At 43.6% G+C, this 18,779-nt stretch overlaps 1 protein-coding gene across 1 annotated transcript in view; it reads left to right on the forward strand.

Moving 5' to 3' along the window:
* The first annotated feature begins 5,612 nt into the window (after positions 1-5,612).
* POLA1 (DNA polymerase alpha 1, catalytic subunit) overlaps positions 5,613-18,779 on the forward strand; it is a 245,653-nt gene continuing 232,486 nt past the window's right edge. The window contains exons 1-10 of the mRNA XM_068144815.1: positions 5,613-5,806; positions 7,419-7,543; positions 8,598-8,694; positions 10,136-10,216; positions 11,431-11,546; positions 11,802-11,864; positions 13,711-13,809; positions 15,203-15,398; positions 15,629-15,800; positions 16,726-16,904. Of these exons, the coding sequence (XP_068000916.1) occupies positions 5,776-5,806; positions 7,419-7,543; positions 8,598-8,694; positions 10,136-10,216; positions 11,431-11,546; positions 11,802-11,864; positions 13,711-13,809; positions 15,203-15,398; positions 15,629-15,800; positions 16,726-16,904 (1,159 nt within the window). The 5' untranslated portion in view covers positions 5,613-5,775. The remainder of the gene's footprint in view (positions 5,807-7,418; positions 7,544-8,597; positions 8,695-10,135; positions 10,217-11,430; positions 11,547-11,801; positions 11,865-13,710; positions 13,810-15,202; positions 15,399-15,628; positions 15,801-16,725; positions 16,905-18,779) is intronic.

Consider the following 18,779-nt stretch of genomic DNA (forward strand, 5'->3'; position numbering starts at 1 on the left):
CCATGAAGTAGTCCTTGCTGGAGCTGGGCTGTAGGAGTTCTGGCCATGTGCATGTCTTTCTAGCCTGATGTTGGACCTGCCTTGTCACTATGGACTTATGTGGTGATCCCTGGGTTGTCTGACACTTATTACCATCATCAGGCCTGATGCAGGTCCCCACCTGTGGGCTGATTTTGTGGCTTGACCTTGAAACTGCTTTATCAGCATGGATAGGCTCAATAAGGGTCTGTACAACCTGATCTAGTGGAGGATGTCTCTGCTCACTGTAGGGGGGTTAGAATAGATGACCTTTGGAGGTCCCTTCCAACCCAAACTGTTCTATGATTCTATGACATGCTCCATTTGACCCATGTTAGTATCACCAGACCTGGCCTTGAGCCATGTTTCTAGTTTGACCTCAGACCTGCCTTACCACCCCAACCTTGTCTGCTCTGGGTTCTGGGCTGATCTTGCTTCCCATCTCTGGGCTGCCCTGCTCATGGTCCTCAAGGACTAGCTGCCAAGGTCCTGCTTGTCCTGCCAGCCTTGCTATGCTGAGCTCCCTGCCTACAGGGAGCAGTGGCCCTTGCTGATTCCCTGCACTGTGAGCACAGCCTTCGCCAGTGCCAAATCAGCAAGAGAGAATTGTGAGGACTGCAGCTAGACTTTGTATCATCTCACGATGCTGTCCTGCTTCCTGCTGAAGAGATTTGAAATGGTGAATGCCTAGATTATTCACCCATGGAAGCACATTTGATCTTCAGCCAGGTCTTGAAACATACCAGCCTCTCTGCAATAATGTTCTGCTTATATGTTAATTGTTCATTTTTGTGCAGTTGTAAAACGAGAGCACTGAAAGCAGCTAAAACAGAGACTTTCATGCTGTGGCAGTAACTGTATGCTCTTGAATACCACTGGCACCTGAGTTAATACTTAGACATTATAATTATGTGAGGGCTCATTCTCTGGGAGTTTGCTCTCACTTGTCTCCCCTATTTAATTTACATTATAATATTTTGTACTTTTATCCTAGGCTTGAATAGGAATATTGTATTTGGCAAGCAGGTGATGAGATTCTGCTCCCTGTTCCAGTTAGTGTAATTTCACTAATTCAGGTTGAGTGTCTAGGATTTGCAGTACTTTAACAACAATCAGAATCAAATGTGTGTGTCTTGCAGGGATTTTTCTCTTTTTTAAAAAATAGTACATGTTTTAGATGTTCATGAGAGATTTACTTGGAAATTAATCACAGAATGGTTTGGGTTGGAAGGGACCTCCAAAGGTCATCTAGTCCGACCTCCCTGTAGTCAGCAGGGACATCCTCCACTACATCAGGTTGCCTTGCTGAGCTTGAACAGATTGCCCGGGGAGGCAGTTGAGGCCCTACCACTGGTGATCTTCAGGCTTGACAAGGCTCTAAGCAACATGATCTAGTGGTCAATGTCCCTGCTGACATCAGCAGGGTTGGACTAGATGCCCTTTAGAGGTCCCTTCTAACCCAAACCATGCTATGATTCTATGGGGCCTCAACCACCTCCCTGGACAACCTATTCCAGTGTTCCACCACCCTCATTGTAATGAACATGTTCCTAACATCTGATTTAAATCTACTCTTCTCTAATTTCAAACAATTCTCCCTTGTCCTATCACTACAGGCCTTTGAAGAGTCCCTGGAAGGTTGCTATTAGGTCTCCCTGGAGTCTTCTCTTCTCCGGGCTGAACAACCCCAGTTCCCTCAGTCTGGACTTGTAGGACAGGTGTTCCAGCTTCCCAATCATCTTTGTGGCCCTCCTGTCTTGGTCTAGTTTCTATACTGCATGTGTGTTTCAGAGCTTTAACATCCTAATAGAAGCTTCATTATTTTCATCCTGACATTAATGGGTAACTCAGGAAATTATAATGAGCTATTCTGCAGACAAAAGGGATTTATAGACCTGGTAAGGAAGGAACTTACCCTTGGAACATGAAAGTCTGTATTATTTGTATTCATAAATTCTTCATATTTCTATCAGTTAATTTCCTGTGAAGAGCTTAGAAAACAAAGAGCTCTTGGTAAGCAGTAATTTGGGATTTTAATTTCTGTAATCTGGTCTCCTTTAGGACTCTCCCCCATATAGTCAAATAATGCATATTGAAATGTCATGTGAATAGCATAGTTCAGTAAGCAGCTGCTGACATGTAGTCAGAGGTGGATCATATTAGATGTAAAAACTTTCAGTCAATAGAAGGATAACATGAATTAATTCAGATCAATGTAAGGATTAAAAGAGAATGCTCCACACTTGTAGAGTGCATACACTCACGTCCTGAGCAGTAGCTTGCACACATACACACATACAATTCTCCACCAAGACAGTCTGTACTTAACAAAGATATTAAGTTGGACATGGGATAGGTGAATTTGCCACATTGCTATAATTCATGGTTTGCTTGCATTCTGCTTTTTATTCCATCCCTTTTGGTTTCAACAGACTTTTTTTCCATCATCATAAAAAAACGACCAACCAGAAGCTTAACATGTAATGTCTCAATCTGAGTTTTAAGTTTCTGTCCTAGTCTCTTTGAGACAGATCATGCATGCCCTAGACAAAAAGGTAGACAAGAATAGTCCTCAATGTAGTAATAACAATTTAGTACACTTAACTTAGGTTTGATACTATCCTCCATTTGTACTTTCAAATGTTAATGCAGGCCACTGTTTATATTACCTTAGAGATCTAGCAAAGAGTTTGCGGTATTTTTGATTCATAACTTATGGATTTAAATTACAGCACTAAGAAAACAACAGGGAAAAAGAAAACACCTTTGTCACCTTTCGTTGAAGCCTGGGAGGTTCCTGGGCTTCCTCTTCTGTACCTCGTTTTTTGCTGCCTACCATCTTCGTTACTTTGCTTGTCTTGCACTCTTCTCTGCAGCTCTCCCACTTTCCTTGAGAGGCGCCGAACTGCAGAGCAGAATTCCCACTTCTTGTATTTAACAGACAATTGAACAACGGTCATGCCAAGTTGTTCCTGTATGCCTGTCCCAAAGGACGTGAAAAGATCAGCTCCAAGTAATCTGCTGTGATAAAGCCATTTCACAGAGGAAGTTCCAAATCTTCCTGGGCTATATTTCCACCCTCACCCCCCCCTAGAGCAAAGAACATCCGCTGCCTCTCCTTCTTTCTTTCCTCTGCAGCATTTAAATATGCTTGTTATGCTGCTGTAGGAAACAGACCCGTCCTTGTTACAGACAGAGATGAATGTCAGGATTGAACTACCATTCCTGAAAAAGGCTTTTGTTTGATCTGTGCTGTCCCACAGTGGAGCTATGGCAACAACTTCAATTTGGTAAATTAACTGTATCACTGTGTACCGGCTCAAACCGTGGCATCACCTGAATGACAAACACACCGCTGTTTGTGTGATGGCTGGCAAAGAATGTTTCTTCATTTTAATCAAAAGCATTAAAATGTAGTCAATTCCAAAGCATGTGAAAAGCATATGTGAAATGCAGTGTAGCACCAGAACAAGAGGACACAATCTCAAGCTGCACCAGGGGAAGTTTAGGCTGGATGTTAGGAAGAAGTTCTTCACAGAGAGATTTGCCATTGGAATGTGCTGCCCAGGGAGGTGGTGGAGTCACCATCCCTGGAGGTGTTTAGAAGAGACTGGATGGGGAGCTTTGTGCCATGGTTTAGTTGATTAGATGGTGTTGGGTGATAGGTTGGACTTGATCTCAAAAGTCTTTTCCAACCTGGTCTGGTCTATTCTATTGAAACTGCAGAATTTCATGGCTTTGCTTTTTTAGAAATGTTTATCATAGCTTGAAAAAAAATTGAGTAACTTCAGAATTTGAACCTCTCATCATGCTTGATGGTCTTATTTTGTGCATACATTTTAAAAAAGGAAATAAATCAAACAGTGGGTACAGTGCACCAAATGAAAAGCCCTCTCTAGGTCAGACAGGCACTCCTAGAGCTGTCAGTGTTTCCAAGGATGCTGATCCAATAACTGCTGAAGAGCTTGAGTGCCTGGGAATGGGCACTCTATTTGTCAGGGTGGCCAGTCTCTCTTGGCACCATGGAAGTGCTACAGGTGGCTAAGGTGGCTCTTCTGTTTCCACCAAAGGCAAGGTCCAGCAGTGAGAGGTAGTGATGAACTTGGAAATGGGTTAGATAAGTTAGATCAGTATCTGGTAGGTTTTATTCCTCTCATACCAATGCAAAGGTTGTGGAGAAAATAATTTGCATTTTCAGAACCATGAAAATTACCTTGTAGGCTTAAAACAGTCAGTGTATCAAGCCAAAGTAATACAGCATATTGCCTATAAAAGCAGAATCCTATTCATTCTCAAATGGCTCTTAAGTGTGCTGGTGCTGCCTGCCTTTGTAAGAAGCTGGAATCAGTGCCTACATTATTTTTTTGGGGAGCAGCAAATGCTCCTCCAAAAATTCTGCAAACAAGGGTGGCAAGTTCTTTGGGTAGTAACTGGACAGCGGTGATGTTGTTGGAAAAACGATCAAGGTTCATCTGTGGTGAAAACAGCACAAACCCTACCAGTTTCCCTAGGCACTGAAGGCACAGGCACATAAATACAAGCCATTATAGATGACTTATAAAGCCTGAATTGTCTTTGCTGAGACTTTCAAAAACGTTTCCAACTATCCTTGCAACAGAAATACATCTCTTTCTGGACACAGCTGTTGCCCCTGGACTGACAGATGGCCTGTAAAACTCTTGACATATTAGTGAAGGGATCTCTGCAGCATTAAGATGACCAGAGCGTACTTTTCCCATTCAGGCAAAGCCAGGTGTATGCACAGAAAAACCTCAACCAAGTCCCTTCTCTGAGCACTTGGCCTCTTATGAAATCCAGTCAGAATCTGTTTTTCTCATGTTTGGCAAGTAAGGAGAAAAAAAAAAAGTTAAAGGGATGTGGGAAGGAGGAAGGAATCCAGGGTATCGCCTCTCTTGTCACTAGCTTCCTGAAGAGAGTACTCTACTGATGGTGTCCCTGAAAAGTGCGAGAGGGTAACATCTACTCTAAATGTGCAAAAAAGAAAACCCACCTAACTTTAGTGGTTATACAATGCATGAAACCTTGCCTGAGACGCCCTTTCTTCTCCGTACGCACTGATCTAGTGCCAACATCGTTGCAGGTGGTCCTTGACTCTCACGCTGTAGGTCGACTTTACTTTTCAGATAGCTGCCATCAGCTGCCACTTTCTCCCAATTCAGGAGTAGGCAACATCTTGTTGCCGCAAGGTAAGGCAACATATACCACTGCTGCTTATGGTCTTACATCTCGGCAGCAGGTGGGAGTCCCCCAGACGCAACTCCCGAGACGGCGCTGATGTGCTGCTACAGCGCTCACACGCTTCTCGGGCCCGCAAGCTACACGAGCGAGTGCAAAGCCGCGGCTCTAGCGGCACGCCCAGCCCGTCCGCGCAAATGGCCTGAGGCGCCCACTTTTGCCAGCCCAGGCCTCGGCCTGTAATCGCGCCGATACGCGCCCCGGCGGTGCAAGCCTCGCCCAGGAAGTGGCTCCGCCTCGCCTGGGGCTTCCTCCCCGCACTGGGCCTTAGAGAGCGAGCCGGACAGAGGCCTCGCTCTGCACGCCAGCGGTGGCCCGCACTCCTCCCGAACCCACCGACAGCCGCCGCGCGCCCCCCCCGCCCCCGGGCGGTGGCATCGGGCCCGCCCCCGTGCGGGGCGGCCGGAGCCGCCGCGGCTGCTGATTGGCTCCCGCCCCGCCGGCGGCTCGCTGGGCTCCCGTCTCGCGCCACTTTCGGGCGCCTTGGCGCGAGCGGGCGCCATGGCCGAGAGCGGCGCGGGGCCCCGGGACGGTGAGTGAGGCCCGCGGGGCGCTCGCGGGCAGCGTGAACACGAAGCGCGCTGGCGCCTGGGCCGGCGGCCTTCTGCCTCCCTCTGCCCGGCGCGGGGGCGGCTGCCGTCCGTTCCATTTCAGGCGTGGGCGCGCGGGAGCGGTAGGATGAGGAGGGCGCGCGGGTGCGGGAGCGCACGCGTGCGCGGCAGGCAGTGCTCCGAGAGCGTCCCCAGTCCGCGGTGGGCCCGGGGCTGAGCAGTGCTGCCCCAGCAGCGGGAGCCCGTCCCCTTGCGTCCCGCGTCCTCCCGTCTTGCGGTTACTTAGTGGGGGCGGTAGCTGCGTTGCCCACGCTCGCGGGGGACTCTCGGCGCGCCGGAGATGGGGAAGCGTTACAGCGGGTGGGGTTTCTGCCCGCTGACGGGCGCGGGCCGCGCGGCATCCCCGCCCCGTCCCGCTCCGTCCCGCTCCCCGGCTCTGGTTTCCGCACAGCGGTGAGGCTGAGTTATCCCGGGCGGAAAGGCTATGGTTTACCTCCCTTTCACCGGCTGCCAGCTCGGGCACGCACAGCCTAGGATGGTGCTGGCATTTCAGTGTTCAGGGCGCCGTCCGGGCGGGTGGTTTCCACGGGAGATGAACATAAGGTTTGTCTCAGGAGGAGCCCCTCCTGAGCACTTGTTTCCAGTAAACAGGAAGAACTGACAGAAAATCTTGTGTGGCTGCACCTAACGCTTTACGTATTTGCAGTTGGTTTTTTTTTTTTTCAGACAGTGTAAATGCCCTTTTTTTAGCCCATTCCACCCCTTAGCCATACAAATCCTTAGTTATTTGTTGCAGCCACGCCGCTTAGATGTAACTATATTTTGGCCTCCTGCTGTCACCAGGGTGGGTGAACGCTTTGCTTGCCTGGCCTGGCCGCATATACTAGCCCTGGATCCCTTTTGCTTGCAGCCAGCTTGTCACAAACCCCATTGTCTTGTGTCTGACCTAGCTGCCTGCCTTCCTAAATTGGATTGTGATCATTCATTGTTTCTCATCGCATAAATGTCCACCCCACCAAAATGAAGAGGGAGAAAAAGGTAGAGAGAAATGGAGAGTGCCCTACTGTGGGAAGGGTTTTGAAGGGAAGAACATCTAAGAGGAAATGGGGCAGCATTCTTCTGCTGTCAACAAATTGCTGGCTCATCTGAAATCTAGCTGCACTCTTCAGACATTGTGAAACCACCTGAAAAACCCCATTTGTGCTTTGTAGCAAACCAGGCCTTTTCCAAGTCTGTCTATTCCTGAGTTGTCATGGAGACATGCAAAATAAAAGGAATTGGAAGTTGCCAAGGGAAGAGTGTGTGTGGAGGTTCTTTTTCAGATGAGGGTTGATGAGATTTGAGAGGTGCTATGGAAAGGCAGTGGTAGCTTCTTGCTGGATGGCACAAAGTCTGATCTCTGTCTGTCTGAGACCATGTATATTTCAGGTCTGGCTTGTCAAGAATCACTTGACTGTTCTAGCCAAGTACAATCTCTGTGTTGGTTTTAAGCAGAACTGCAGCCAGCTGTTTATACATCACTGAACATTAAATACCAAAGATCACAGCAGCTCGTTACTAAACTTATTTCTCGTGTTTTTAAATTAATTGCAGCTATGTGTGAGCCTGGAAGTTTTGCAGCATCACGTTCTAAACGTGAGAGGAAATCTAGAAGAGGCCAGCAAGAAGCCCTGGAACGTCTGAAAAAAGCCAAAGCTGGCGAAAAACTAAAATATGAGGTGAAAATTCCTCATCCTTTCTTTTTGATAGTAATAATAATAATAAAAAGAAGAATGTGAGCTCAACTGCTTAACTTTATACACAGCTAAAAGTTACAGGAAACAAAATCTGTCTTTCAGATCAGATTTTGTCTTTTAGCAGTGAATGTTTTGAGTCCAGCAATACTTGTTTCTATCTGTTTTCAAAACTAAAACTGTTTTGTTAACAGTAAATCAGACATGCTTAAAACTGCTTGATAAATATCCCACAGGGAAGGACCAACTTAAAAATAGTTAATTGTGTAATTAATGTCATGCTAGAAAGTCCTTTCTTTTTTTTGTTAACCTCAAATGATTTTAAGCTTTACTTTCAATGCTTCGAGTGACCAAAATTAATTGATGTGGTATAGTTCCAATAAAGAACCCAAAATGTAAGTATTTAACTGGTGGTACTGAAACCTGGCAGGGTAATATTGATACTTCCCAATTGATTGTAATGCCAACAGTAAGTGACTTCCATCTTGAGGTGGATGTATCTAAAGAAGCCTGGAGTGCATGGATCATTGACATCCAAATCTAGTGTGGGGCACAGAAGAGCATCTTGAGCATTATGTTTGGGCACATCAAATCACCTTTCTTTTCACTGAGCTCACCTTGATGTTTGAGAGTTGAGCCAAGGGTCAAAAGTCTTCATTGCTAGGTTTGGTTTTGTTTTGTTTTAATTAAAAAAATATTTTATTTTAAATGTAAAAAAATATATTTTTAATTTGATTTTAAATTATTTCATTTTATTTTTTAATGTGAAATGAGCAATAAACCAAGTCAGTTTCAAATGAAACCTCTGCCAGTGCTTCAGTAGATTTTGATTTTCAGTGTACTGTGATAACTGTAAAAATTGATAACTTGGATTTGTTTTTTTTTTTTCTGTCCACTGCCAAAAAAGAAACTTAAACTGATAAATGGGCTTAGTTGTGAACAAAGTGCCTGTGTAGGAAACCATCCATGTTCTTACTGATAACCTGTATAATAAATGATGCTATGGGAAATGTTAATCCTCAGTATACCTTGCCTGTAGGTTGAGGAGTTCACAGGTGTTTATGATGAAATTGATGAGGAAGAGTATTCCAAGATGGTCAGACACCGTCAGGATGATGACTGGATTGTTGATGATGGTAAGTGGAGAGTCTTTTGGAGAGGTTTATTTTTTTGTTATAACTCAATTAGGCCTCCTAATGTTTGTGATTTGAGGTGAGTTATAGTTAGTACAGCCTTGCAAAATGTTTTAGGAGACAAGAACCATGCAAGATTTTATCTTTTGCATTGCTCTCCCAGGAATGGTAATGAAAATATTTCTTCATTAAGAAGTGGTTTTGAAATTGTATTTCCAGTTATCAGTGATGGAACTTTAAAAATTATAGAATCATAGAACTGTTAGGGTTGGAAAGGACCTCAAGGATCATCTAGTTCCAACCCCCCTGCCACGGGCAGGGACACCTCACACTAGATCAGGTTGCTCAGAGCCCCATCCAGCCTGGCCTTAAAAACCTCCAGGGATGGGGCTTCTACCACCTCCCTGGGCACTGTAATTGATAATAGAGTCATAGCATTGTTTTGGTTGGAAAAGTATTCTAAGATCGAGTCCAACCATTGACCAATCACTGCCATGGCCATTAAATCATGTCCCAAAGTGCCATGTCCACACGTTGGTTGAACACCTCCAGGGATGGTGTCTCCACCACCTTCCTGGGCAGCCTATTACAATGCCTGACCATGCTTTCTGTAAAGAATCTTTTTTTATATATACAATCTAAACCTTCCCTGGCAAAATTTCAGGCCCTTTCTTCTCTTCCTGTCACCTGGTACTAGGGAGAAGACACCAACCCCCACTTCAATACAACTTCCTTTCAAGTAGTTTTAGAGTATGATGAGGTCTCTCCTCAGCCTCCTCTTCTGCAGATTAAACAAACCCAGTTCCCTCAGCCATTCCTCATAAGACCTGTACTCTAGACCCTTCAGCAGGTTTGTGACCCTTCTCTGGACATGCCCCAGCACCTCAGTATCCTTCTTTTAGTGAGAGGCCCAAAGCTCAACACAATATTTGAAGTGCGGCTTCACCAGTGCCAAGTACAGAGGGAACAATCACCCCTGCTCCTGATGGGCACAGTATTCCTGATACAGGCCAGGATGTTTGCTTTCTTGAGCACACTGCTGGCTCATGTCCAGCCAGCTGTCAACCAACACCTCCTGGTCCTTTTTAGCCAGGCAGCTTTCCAGCCACTCTGTCCCAAGCCTGTGGTGTTGCATGAGTTTGGTGTGTCCCAAGTGCAGGACCCAGATCGTTAGAATCAAATTGAATGGAATGTCTCTGTTGGTTGTGTTCAGATATTCTGTATCCTAAAACAAGGACAGAGAACATGTAATCATCTATTTAGTCTAACAGAAGACAGAGCTGAGAGTGCTGCAGTTTTTAACAGTTTGCATTTATAACTTCTGCAAATAGATAAAAAGGGGAAAAGTGTTTAAATATGTAAACCTTTTGGTTATTAATATATTTAGAAACATCAGAAGACAGGATTTAGGAAGTGATTTTTTAACAATTTTGGTTTTCTGCAGATGGAACAGGTTATATAGAGGATGGAAGAGAAATCTTTGATGAAGATCTGGATGATGATGCTCTTGGTCCTCGTAAGAAAGGTATGTTGAACATGGAACACTGTAGAATGCTTTCCAGTGACTTTTAAAAGGTACCTAAAGTGGGCAAGTTCTTGGCATTGGTTTGTGGTGCATATGGCCAAATGATGTTAACTCGAAGCTCTGTAGTTCTGTGTCTCCAAAGTGGATTTTGTTTAGCCACCATGCTATAGAAGAGAGAGGTCCAAAATTTAGGTCAAATTACTGCTTACTATTTGAGCATTACTAGGGTAATGTTACTTAGACTTAGTCTTCTGTTGAATATATATTTCCTTCTAGACCAAATTCAGGGAACTGCTTGAAAAAGTCTGGCATGGAGCCACAAAGATGATGAAGGGAGTGGAATATCTCCCTTGTGAGGAAAGGCTAAGGGCCTCTTTAGCTAGGAGAAGAGGAGACTGAGGGATGACCTCTCATGTTTATGAAGATATGAAGGGCAGTGTGGGGAGGATGGAGCCAGCCTAATGATAGGCCAAGGGGCAATGGGTGCAAGATGGAGCAGAGGAGGTTCCACATGAACATAAGGAAAAACCTTTCACTGTGAGGGTGCCAGAGCCCTGGAACAGGCTGCGCAGAGAGGTTGTGGAGTCTTCTTTGGGGACATTCCAAACCCGCCTGGATGCCTTCTTGTGTGACCTATTCTAGGTGCTCCTGCTCTACAGGGGGATTGGACTGGATGATTTTTGAGGTCCCTTACAACCCTTCACATTCTGTGAAATACACCTAGGAATGATCTTGGTTTCTAAAGCCAGTGTCTGAAGGATGTGTGATCTCTTTTGCCACTAAAATACTAGCATGCTTTTAAGGATCTGGGATCAAATGATTTTAGCAACTGTTATGAAGTTGGTGGCAAACAGCAGTTGAGTCTGGATGTTGAGAATTCAAGCATAGTGCCTGGACTTAGGTGTTTTTTGGTTTATGGAGATGCTTCTGTGTAAGGTGTCTTGATCCTTTTTCTGGAGTATGAACTTGAGTATGCAAAAATCATCTCTGGTGTGCCTAGGAAAAGCAGGGTGCTGACAGGGTTTTGGTTTTTCCGTGTGTTTGCATGACAGCCATTGCAAAGCTGGCAGCAAATGAAAGGCAGTCAGCCTTTGTTTCAGCCAGCAGTGTAGAAGTGGAAGAACTAGACTATCTCAGCTATACCTGCTGTTAACTAGACCCTTAAACATTGATCATTTCTGATGTAGAATTCACAGCTTTATGTTCTTCTGCAGGAAAAAGTGGCAAAACTTCAACAACTGATAGAAAGAATGTGAAAAAGTCTGTGGTGTCAAAGCCAAACACAATTAAATCTATGTTTATTGCCAGTGCTGGGAAGAAAAACACAGATGTAAGTTTTTCATATTTTTTTACTTTAAACATTTCTAACTTACTTGCAGCATTCTAGTGGGAGGGGGATAAAGCAAGGATCAATTTCAGTGTCTTGTGTTTGCCAAGACACAAACTCCTCTTTCAGTTTGCTGTGTTTGGAGTGTTCCTGAAAACACTTTTGTTTTGTAGAACCCCTTTAGTCATTTGTTGTTGGTCTCCTGGTTTGGTTTGCACATATAACTTAGACCTGTTTGGTTAATCTGTTGTCTTGCAGAAAACTGTGGACCTGTCAAAGGATGATTTACTAGGGGATATTCTTCAAGATCTTAATGCTGAAGTAAGTGTATTAGTAAAATCTGCTTGAAAACCCCTTAATCCATTATTTTTTTCTTGCTGTGGAACATCTCAAGAAAATAATGTTCTTAAAAGTAGACCACCTGAGATTGATGTATTCTATAGCACATCTGCTTGGCATGTTCCACTTATGTATGCAGTTGCATGACTGTTGGTCTGATAAGCCAAAACTACAATGTCCTATGTGCTATGTTAGAGGTGGTCTATATTAATGTGATGTAGAGCCTGTGCTAGTGCAGCCTTCTAGGTTTTAGTCAGTTTGGAGTAAAACAGGACTTAGCTGTATCTGAGTTGTGTGTCCCATATATGTGTAGTGCCATGCTCCAGCCAGTACACTGTAGAATATTTCCATGTGGCATGTTTGACTTCCTGAGAGCAGCTGAGGGAGGACTGTTAGATATGAGGATGACTGGGGCACTTGAAGAAAGATTGAAAGCCCTGGGTCTGTTTAGTCTGGAGAAGAGAAGGCTGAGAGGGAATCTTATCAGCACCTATAAATATCTGAGGGGTGGGTGTCAAGATGAAGGTGCCAGGCTCTTTTTGGTGGTGTCCAGTGATGGGAAAAGGAGCAGTGGATACAAGCTACAACACAGGAGGTTCCACCTCAGCATGAAGGGACACTTCTTTACAGTGAGGATGACAGCACAGTGGAACAGGCTGCCCAGAGAGGTTGTGGAGCCCCCTTCTCTGGAGACTTTCAAAACCCATCTGGATGTGTTCCTGTGCAGCCTTCCCTAGGTGATCCTGCTTTGGGAGGCAGCATTGGACTCAATGATCTCTGGAGGTCCCTTTCAACCCCTAGCATTCTGTGAAACTGATATGGCACAGCCTGAACTTCTGTCTGCCTCCTCCTGTTTTCTGCAGTTAGAGAACCAGATTAACATTTCCTCTGTGATGGCTGCTACAGCAGGGTTGGACTGTCTCAAATGAGACTGTTCTTCATCATTAATGACTTTTCAATGAGCTAATGCCCCTTAGCAGGACTTCTTAAAACTGAAAGGATTGCTCACATGTAAACTGAGAAACTGCTGTAATGGTGATAGTGAACTGAAATAGGATGTATCATAATAAGCACAGTGTGTTTTTTACAGAGCAATAAGGGTGTAGATGTTGCTATGTAAAGTTCTCTTGGTTTTGTGCACCTAATATTTTCCTCTTCCCTATGAGAATTGATTGCGTTTTATTATCTTAGGCTATGAAACCCCCTCTAGCCATTAAGAAAATACACTTTGATACTATCAAATTTTGTGGAGCCATTGGTTAGGGGAAATAATGCTAAAAATTGCATTATGACTTCTCTTTACTTAAATAGTAACTAGCTATTTTTGCTTTGGAGTTGCTGTTTACTCTTTAAAATTTCTTTTGTTTTTAGCTGTTGCTAAGGATGGATATATAATATCTGTACCTGTAAATACAATAAAATGGGCTCTCCTCTAGTGTGACAGTGCTAAAAGAGCACTTCAGCCTTTCTTAAGGAATGTGTGCACAGTACTACTGTCTCAGCAGACATGGGGAACATCCCATGAGTTATTCTGATACTTGGAATTTCAATAGCTAATGGTACCTTTGATGCCCCACTGTTGGCAAGCTCTTTTATTTATGGATGACAGTTTTTCTCTCAGACTGTTTTACCAAAAAAACCCTCTTTCAGTGTCTGTCTTCATGGACTGATTGTTCAGAGAACTTACTCTTTATGTGGCTGAGCTGTATATCAGGAGGTGCAAATGAGAGATACTGGTGGCATTCTTTCTTTTTGAGGGCAAATATTACTGAAAACACCAAACACTGCCTCTTCATTTTGCTACTTTCTCTTTTCTTCCAATATTTAGAGTGTTCAGTTAAGTCCTCCACCAATTGTAACACTGAAAAGGAAAAGATCTGCTGGAGTACCACTGAATCCTTTCTCTCTGAAGTCCCAAAGTCCTAAGGTAAAAGGAAAAATACCCAGGAAAGTTCTCATGAATAAGTATTAATCTGTATTTTGGTTGAATTGAATACTGTTGCCTTCTTTCTGCTTCTAGAAATTAGCTTCCTCAGCAGTGTTACTGTGTAACTTCATTCTTGTTTTTCCTCTTCCCCTTTCATGTTAATACATAAACAGAATGCAGCTCTTCCTGAAACTTTACTGTAGTGGTAGTATATAGCTGTTAGATTTGATAGGTGAAACTGTTCTTACAATGTTGGGTGCATCACATGAAGGTGAGCTTTTACTTTGTTTCTTTTTTTTCTTAAAAGCAGAATGTGGCAAGGAAAGGGTGATGGGAAGTGAAATAAGCAGAAGGAAGCATGGGTATGGGTGTGAAAAAGGACAAGAAGTTCATCTTTGCAGAAGTGGAAAGTAAATGGAAAAATTGGAGTTTTACCCTAGCGGAAGAGGTGTCTCCTGGCTTAGCTGTGTCTCCAGACAGGATTTTGGTATCTATTTATTTTCATCATGACCTCCAGAGGTCTGTGTGGAGACATTTTCCTAAACCCTTTCCACATGCTTGATCCTGGGGAGGATCAGGAGTCCCTTCCAAGCTGATGTATTCTGTGATTCTGTAATATTGGAGGGGTGGACTGCTAAGGATGGAAGTAAACCATTTTCTTAAGAGTTTTGGTAAATGAGAAGGACTTCATAGCTGCAGCCTCTCCACAACTTCCTTTCAGGTAGCTGTAGACATCAATGAGCTCTCTCCTCAGCCGCCTCTTTTTCAGACTAACCATCCCCAGCTCCTTCAGTTGCTCTTCATCAGATTTATTCTCCAGACCCTTCACAACTTCCTTGCCCTCCTCTCCCCTGGCTCCAGCACCTCCACATCTCTCTTGTATTGAGCTGTCCAAAACTGGACACAATCCTCAAGGTGTGGCCTCGTCAGAGCTGAGTACAAGGAGACAATCACCTTGCTACCTCTGCTGGACACAGCATTTCTAATCACAGCCAGGATGCCACTGGCTTTCTTGGCCACCTGGGCACTCTGCTGGTTCCTCTTCAGCTGCTTGTCCATTAGAACCCTCAGGTCCCTTTCTGCCAGACAGTTTTCCAGCCACACTTCCCCAAGCCTGGAGCGTTGGTTGGGGTTGTTGTGACCCAAGTGCAGGGCCTGGCATTTGGCCTTGTTGAGGCTCATCCTGTTAATGTTGGGTGATGCTGTAGAATGTAAAGTTTATTTCTGAGGAGTTTTAGCCATCATATTGCAAAATCTGTGGAGCTTTTTGTCTAGGCCTGGTTACTAGTTCTGCAAATAGTGAGTATCAGATTTCTTCTTTTTTCTTTTCTTTTGTGTTCCTGAAGAGAATTCTTTTCTTTTTTTTAAAACTCACGCCTAAAATCTCTTTCAGGCAATCACCCCTCCAGCAAAGAAAGCTGCTGCTCACCTCAGAAAGGAAACTCCTCCTCCAACTTCGTTTCATCCTAAACATCCCAATTATGCAACAAAATCTTTTGTGGCCTCTGAGAATGAGGATACCAAGCCTGTGCAAAAAGCTACAGAAAACGGGGGAATAGTGAAGAGAATAGAAGAGAAAGCTGTTGAAGGTACCAAAAAGAAATCAGAACTCAGTTCTGGAAACTCTTTAAATATGGCATTGTGGTATTAAAACACTTCTTAGTTTACTCTAGTTAGATGCTTAGCTTAAATGTGGTATTGTGTTTGCATATTAATAGGGTGTAGGACATTGATGCAAATGGCATACTCTATATGCATACTACTGTAGTGGTAATGACTAGGACAGCATAGTAGAATGTCCTATGTGCAACACTTCCAGATGATGACGATCAAGCAGTGATGGATTTCAATGAGGAAGACTTTGATGAACCTATGGAAGCAGAGCATTTGGAGACTATACCTGAGACAGCTGAAAGCTTGAAGAGAGACAAGGACACTGAAAAGGAAGAGACAAAGCAACTGGAATCAGAGAAGAAAGAGACATCTACCTTGTAAGACTATTTTTTTTTTTTCCTTCCAGTATTCATAAACATTAGACTTACCTTCATGTTTATTTTTGCCAGTGGGATAACTGCAATACAAACAGATTGATGACGATGCTATGTGATGGATTTTTTTTGTAGTGAATTTAACAATGGTGGTGTTGAACATGCTGATAGCTACTTAATTGAAAAATACTTGATGTTTTGGGGATGTAGCACATGCCAGCATGTATTTCAGCACACTGAGGTGATTCAGTGTGGGTGTTGAACAATGAGCTTTTTGCCAATAAGCACAAATTGGAATTGCTGACAATGCTGATTCTAAACAGCTCTGAAGATACTTCATAATGTTATCTGTAGGTCAGAATATTATCATTAAAAGTAATTGGAAGTAGGGGAAAAGAGGGGTTTCCCACCTGTGTTGTTTTTTTTTTTGTCTTTTATCTTTTTTCCCACTGGATTGTTTGGAAGAGTCTTGAATCATGTTTCCATGACTTTAAAGTTTCAAATATCTCAATAATCACAAAGGCTTAAATATTTAATTACTGAAAAGATCATTGTTGAAATGATTTGTTGTTCCCACTGAGCAGCTTGTACAGGTGGATGGATGCAGTCGTTATGTAAAGGGTTAAATGACCAAGGTTGAAGTAGGAGATGAATGACTTTTAAAGGTGAATGAGGTGGATGACTTTTAAAGCCCTTGCATTGTGTACTGAGAACCAGGCTTCTGTCTGGCGTTCTCTGTCACTCCATCCGTGTCAGAAGAAATCTGAGGAACCACAACTCTTGGGAGTGTTGCTTGGGAGTGGAAAGACCAACAAAAGGTGTGAGAATACAGGACTGAAAAAATGCAAACCACTGTTGGTTATAGCAAAGGCACAGATTTCCCTTTTTTTAAAATTGTGTTTTATTTCTTCTTCTGTAAAACCTGCAGAAGTTATTCTCTCCCAGGTGACTCATGTTGGGACAGAATCGATGAGGATGAAGCTGATGTAGTGGTGGCAGAAGTTCAGCTTGACCCTAACCTCCTTCCACTTGTGAATGGGGAAAATGATGATCAAGTCTTAAGATTTTATTGGCTGGATGCTTATGAAGATCAGTACAGTCAGCCAGGTAACTGTTTGGTGAAAGCCAGAAAATGCCATTCTGATTCCTTTTGTGTAACTGACATTGCCAGGCTTGCCTGATTATGTCTGGGTACCCTGCCTCTCTCTGCTCTAGAACCTGTGCATTCTTCCCTTATTTTTCTGCACCTGTGTCCTCAGCATAGGGCACTGTGACTGGGCAAAGTAAGAATGTTATCTCTTCTTCTAGTAGAGTAGTAGGGAGGTACAAAGGGAGCTACTAGGAACACTAATTCCTAGTAGGAACTTTGGAACTAGGAATAATAGTTTCTAGTACAAAGGGAACTACTAGCTCTTCTCAATGTTGGTGGCTCATTTGCCTTCTTAAAACTCTGTACACTCCAGGAATAAGATGATTCCTTACTCAATGGTGCAGTAGTTGCCCATACTTTGTTTTTGTTTCTGAAGTGTGTCTTAAGTTCTGGTGGATTGTTAAACACCAGTTTCGTGATTTTGCACACAGGAAAAGTAAGTTGCTCAGGGGAGGAAGATGGCCTGGATAATACGAGGTCTGTCTAAGATCCCTTTATTCAAACTGGGTAAATCTTGAAGATTCCTTTTGGATTAGAATCCCTAAGATACTTTGTGCAATTGAAGTGTGAATATTAGATAATGCAACATCTAGAATGTGATGTTTTCTCTCTGTTTGTGCCACTTGTGAATCCTGCAAAAATATCTGTAGAATCATAGAAGGATTTGGATTGGAAGGGACCTCCAAAGGTCATCTAGTCCAGCCCTCCTGCAGTCAGCAGGGACATCCTCCATTAGATCAAGTTGCTCAGAGCCTTGTTGAGCCTGACCTTGATCTCCAGAGATGGGGCCTCAACTACCTCCCTGGGCAACCTGTTGCAGTGTTCCACCACCCTCGTAGTGAAGAACTTCTTCCTGGTATCCAATCTAAATATATCCTTCTCTAGTTTGAAGCCATTGCCCCTCATCCTGTCACTGTAAACTGTCTCTCTCCATCCTTCTTGTGGCCCCTTTCAGGTACTGAAAGGCCACTATTAGGTCTTCTTGGAGCTTTCTCTTCTGCAGGGTGAACAGCCTCTGCTCCCTCAGCCTGACCTCATAGCAGAGGTGCTCCAGCTCACTGCTCATTTCTGTGGCCCTCCTCTGGACTCACTTCATCAGGTCCATGTCCTTCCTGTGTTGAGGGCTCCAGAGCTGGATGCAGTACTCCAGGTGAAGTCTTGCCTGTTTTCCAAACTGCAGCAGTCTCACCTCAGCCCTGCCAAAAGAAATTATGTTCACATCTGTTCTTCCTATCCATCCTTTTATTTCCCCAGCAGCTTTAGGATCTCGGGTTTCTAATTTGTGCTTTACGTAGTTTTACCGGAAGGTTCTTCTGGATGTTGTTGAAGGTTTTTTGGGTTGATGCTGTAATCATTTAGTCAGATATGTTTCTTTGCTACACCTTTTGTTGTGAGTTGGGATGCCAAACTTAAGTAGGAGACTGCTGAGCTGAACAGCTTGATGATGGGAGTGGTAATAATCACAGATACCGTGGTGAAATCAATAGCTCTAATATAAAATTGCTACTTTTAAAGGCCTCACTATTGTTCTTTTTCCTTTTTTTGTGTGTCTTCTAAGTCACTGGTTGCTGAATGGAACATAATTATGAAAGGATTTCTGTTCCTTGCATGCAAGGAATGTTCTTTTCTCATTATGACTTTTTCAGGATGGAATAATAAAGGCTGCACCTGTTTTCAATTAGTAATGTAGAAGGGAAAATTTCGATACTGCTTTTTGTTTAACATGTTCATGATCTTTGTTTATGCCTCATTTGCTGTGATGTCAAATGCATTGCATGAAGAGTAAATACTATAGCATAATCATAAGACTTTCAAACTTAATGGCTTTTTGC

Source organism: Melanerpes formicivorus, unplaced genomic scaffold (genome assembly GCF_026170545.1).
Source record: "Melanerpes formicivorus ecotype bairdi unplaced genomic scaffold, bMelFor1.0.p_v2 SCAF_11, whole genome shotgun sequence".
NCBI lineage: Eukaryota > Metazoa > Chordata > Aves > Piciformes > Picidae > Melanerpes > Melanerpes formicivorus.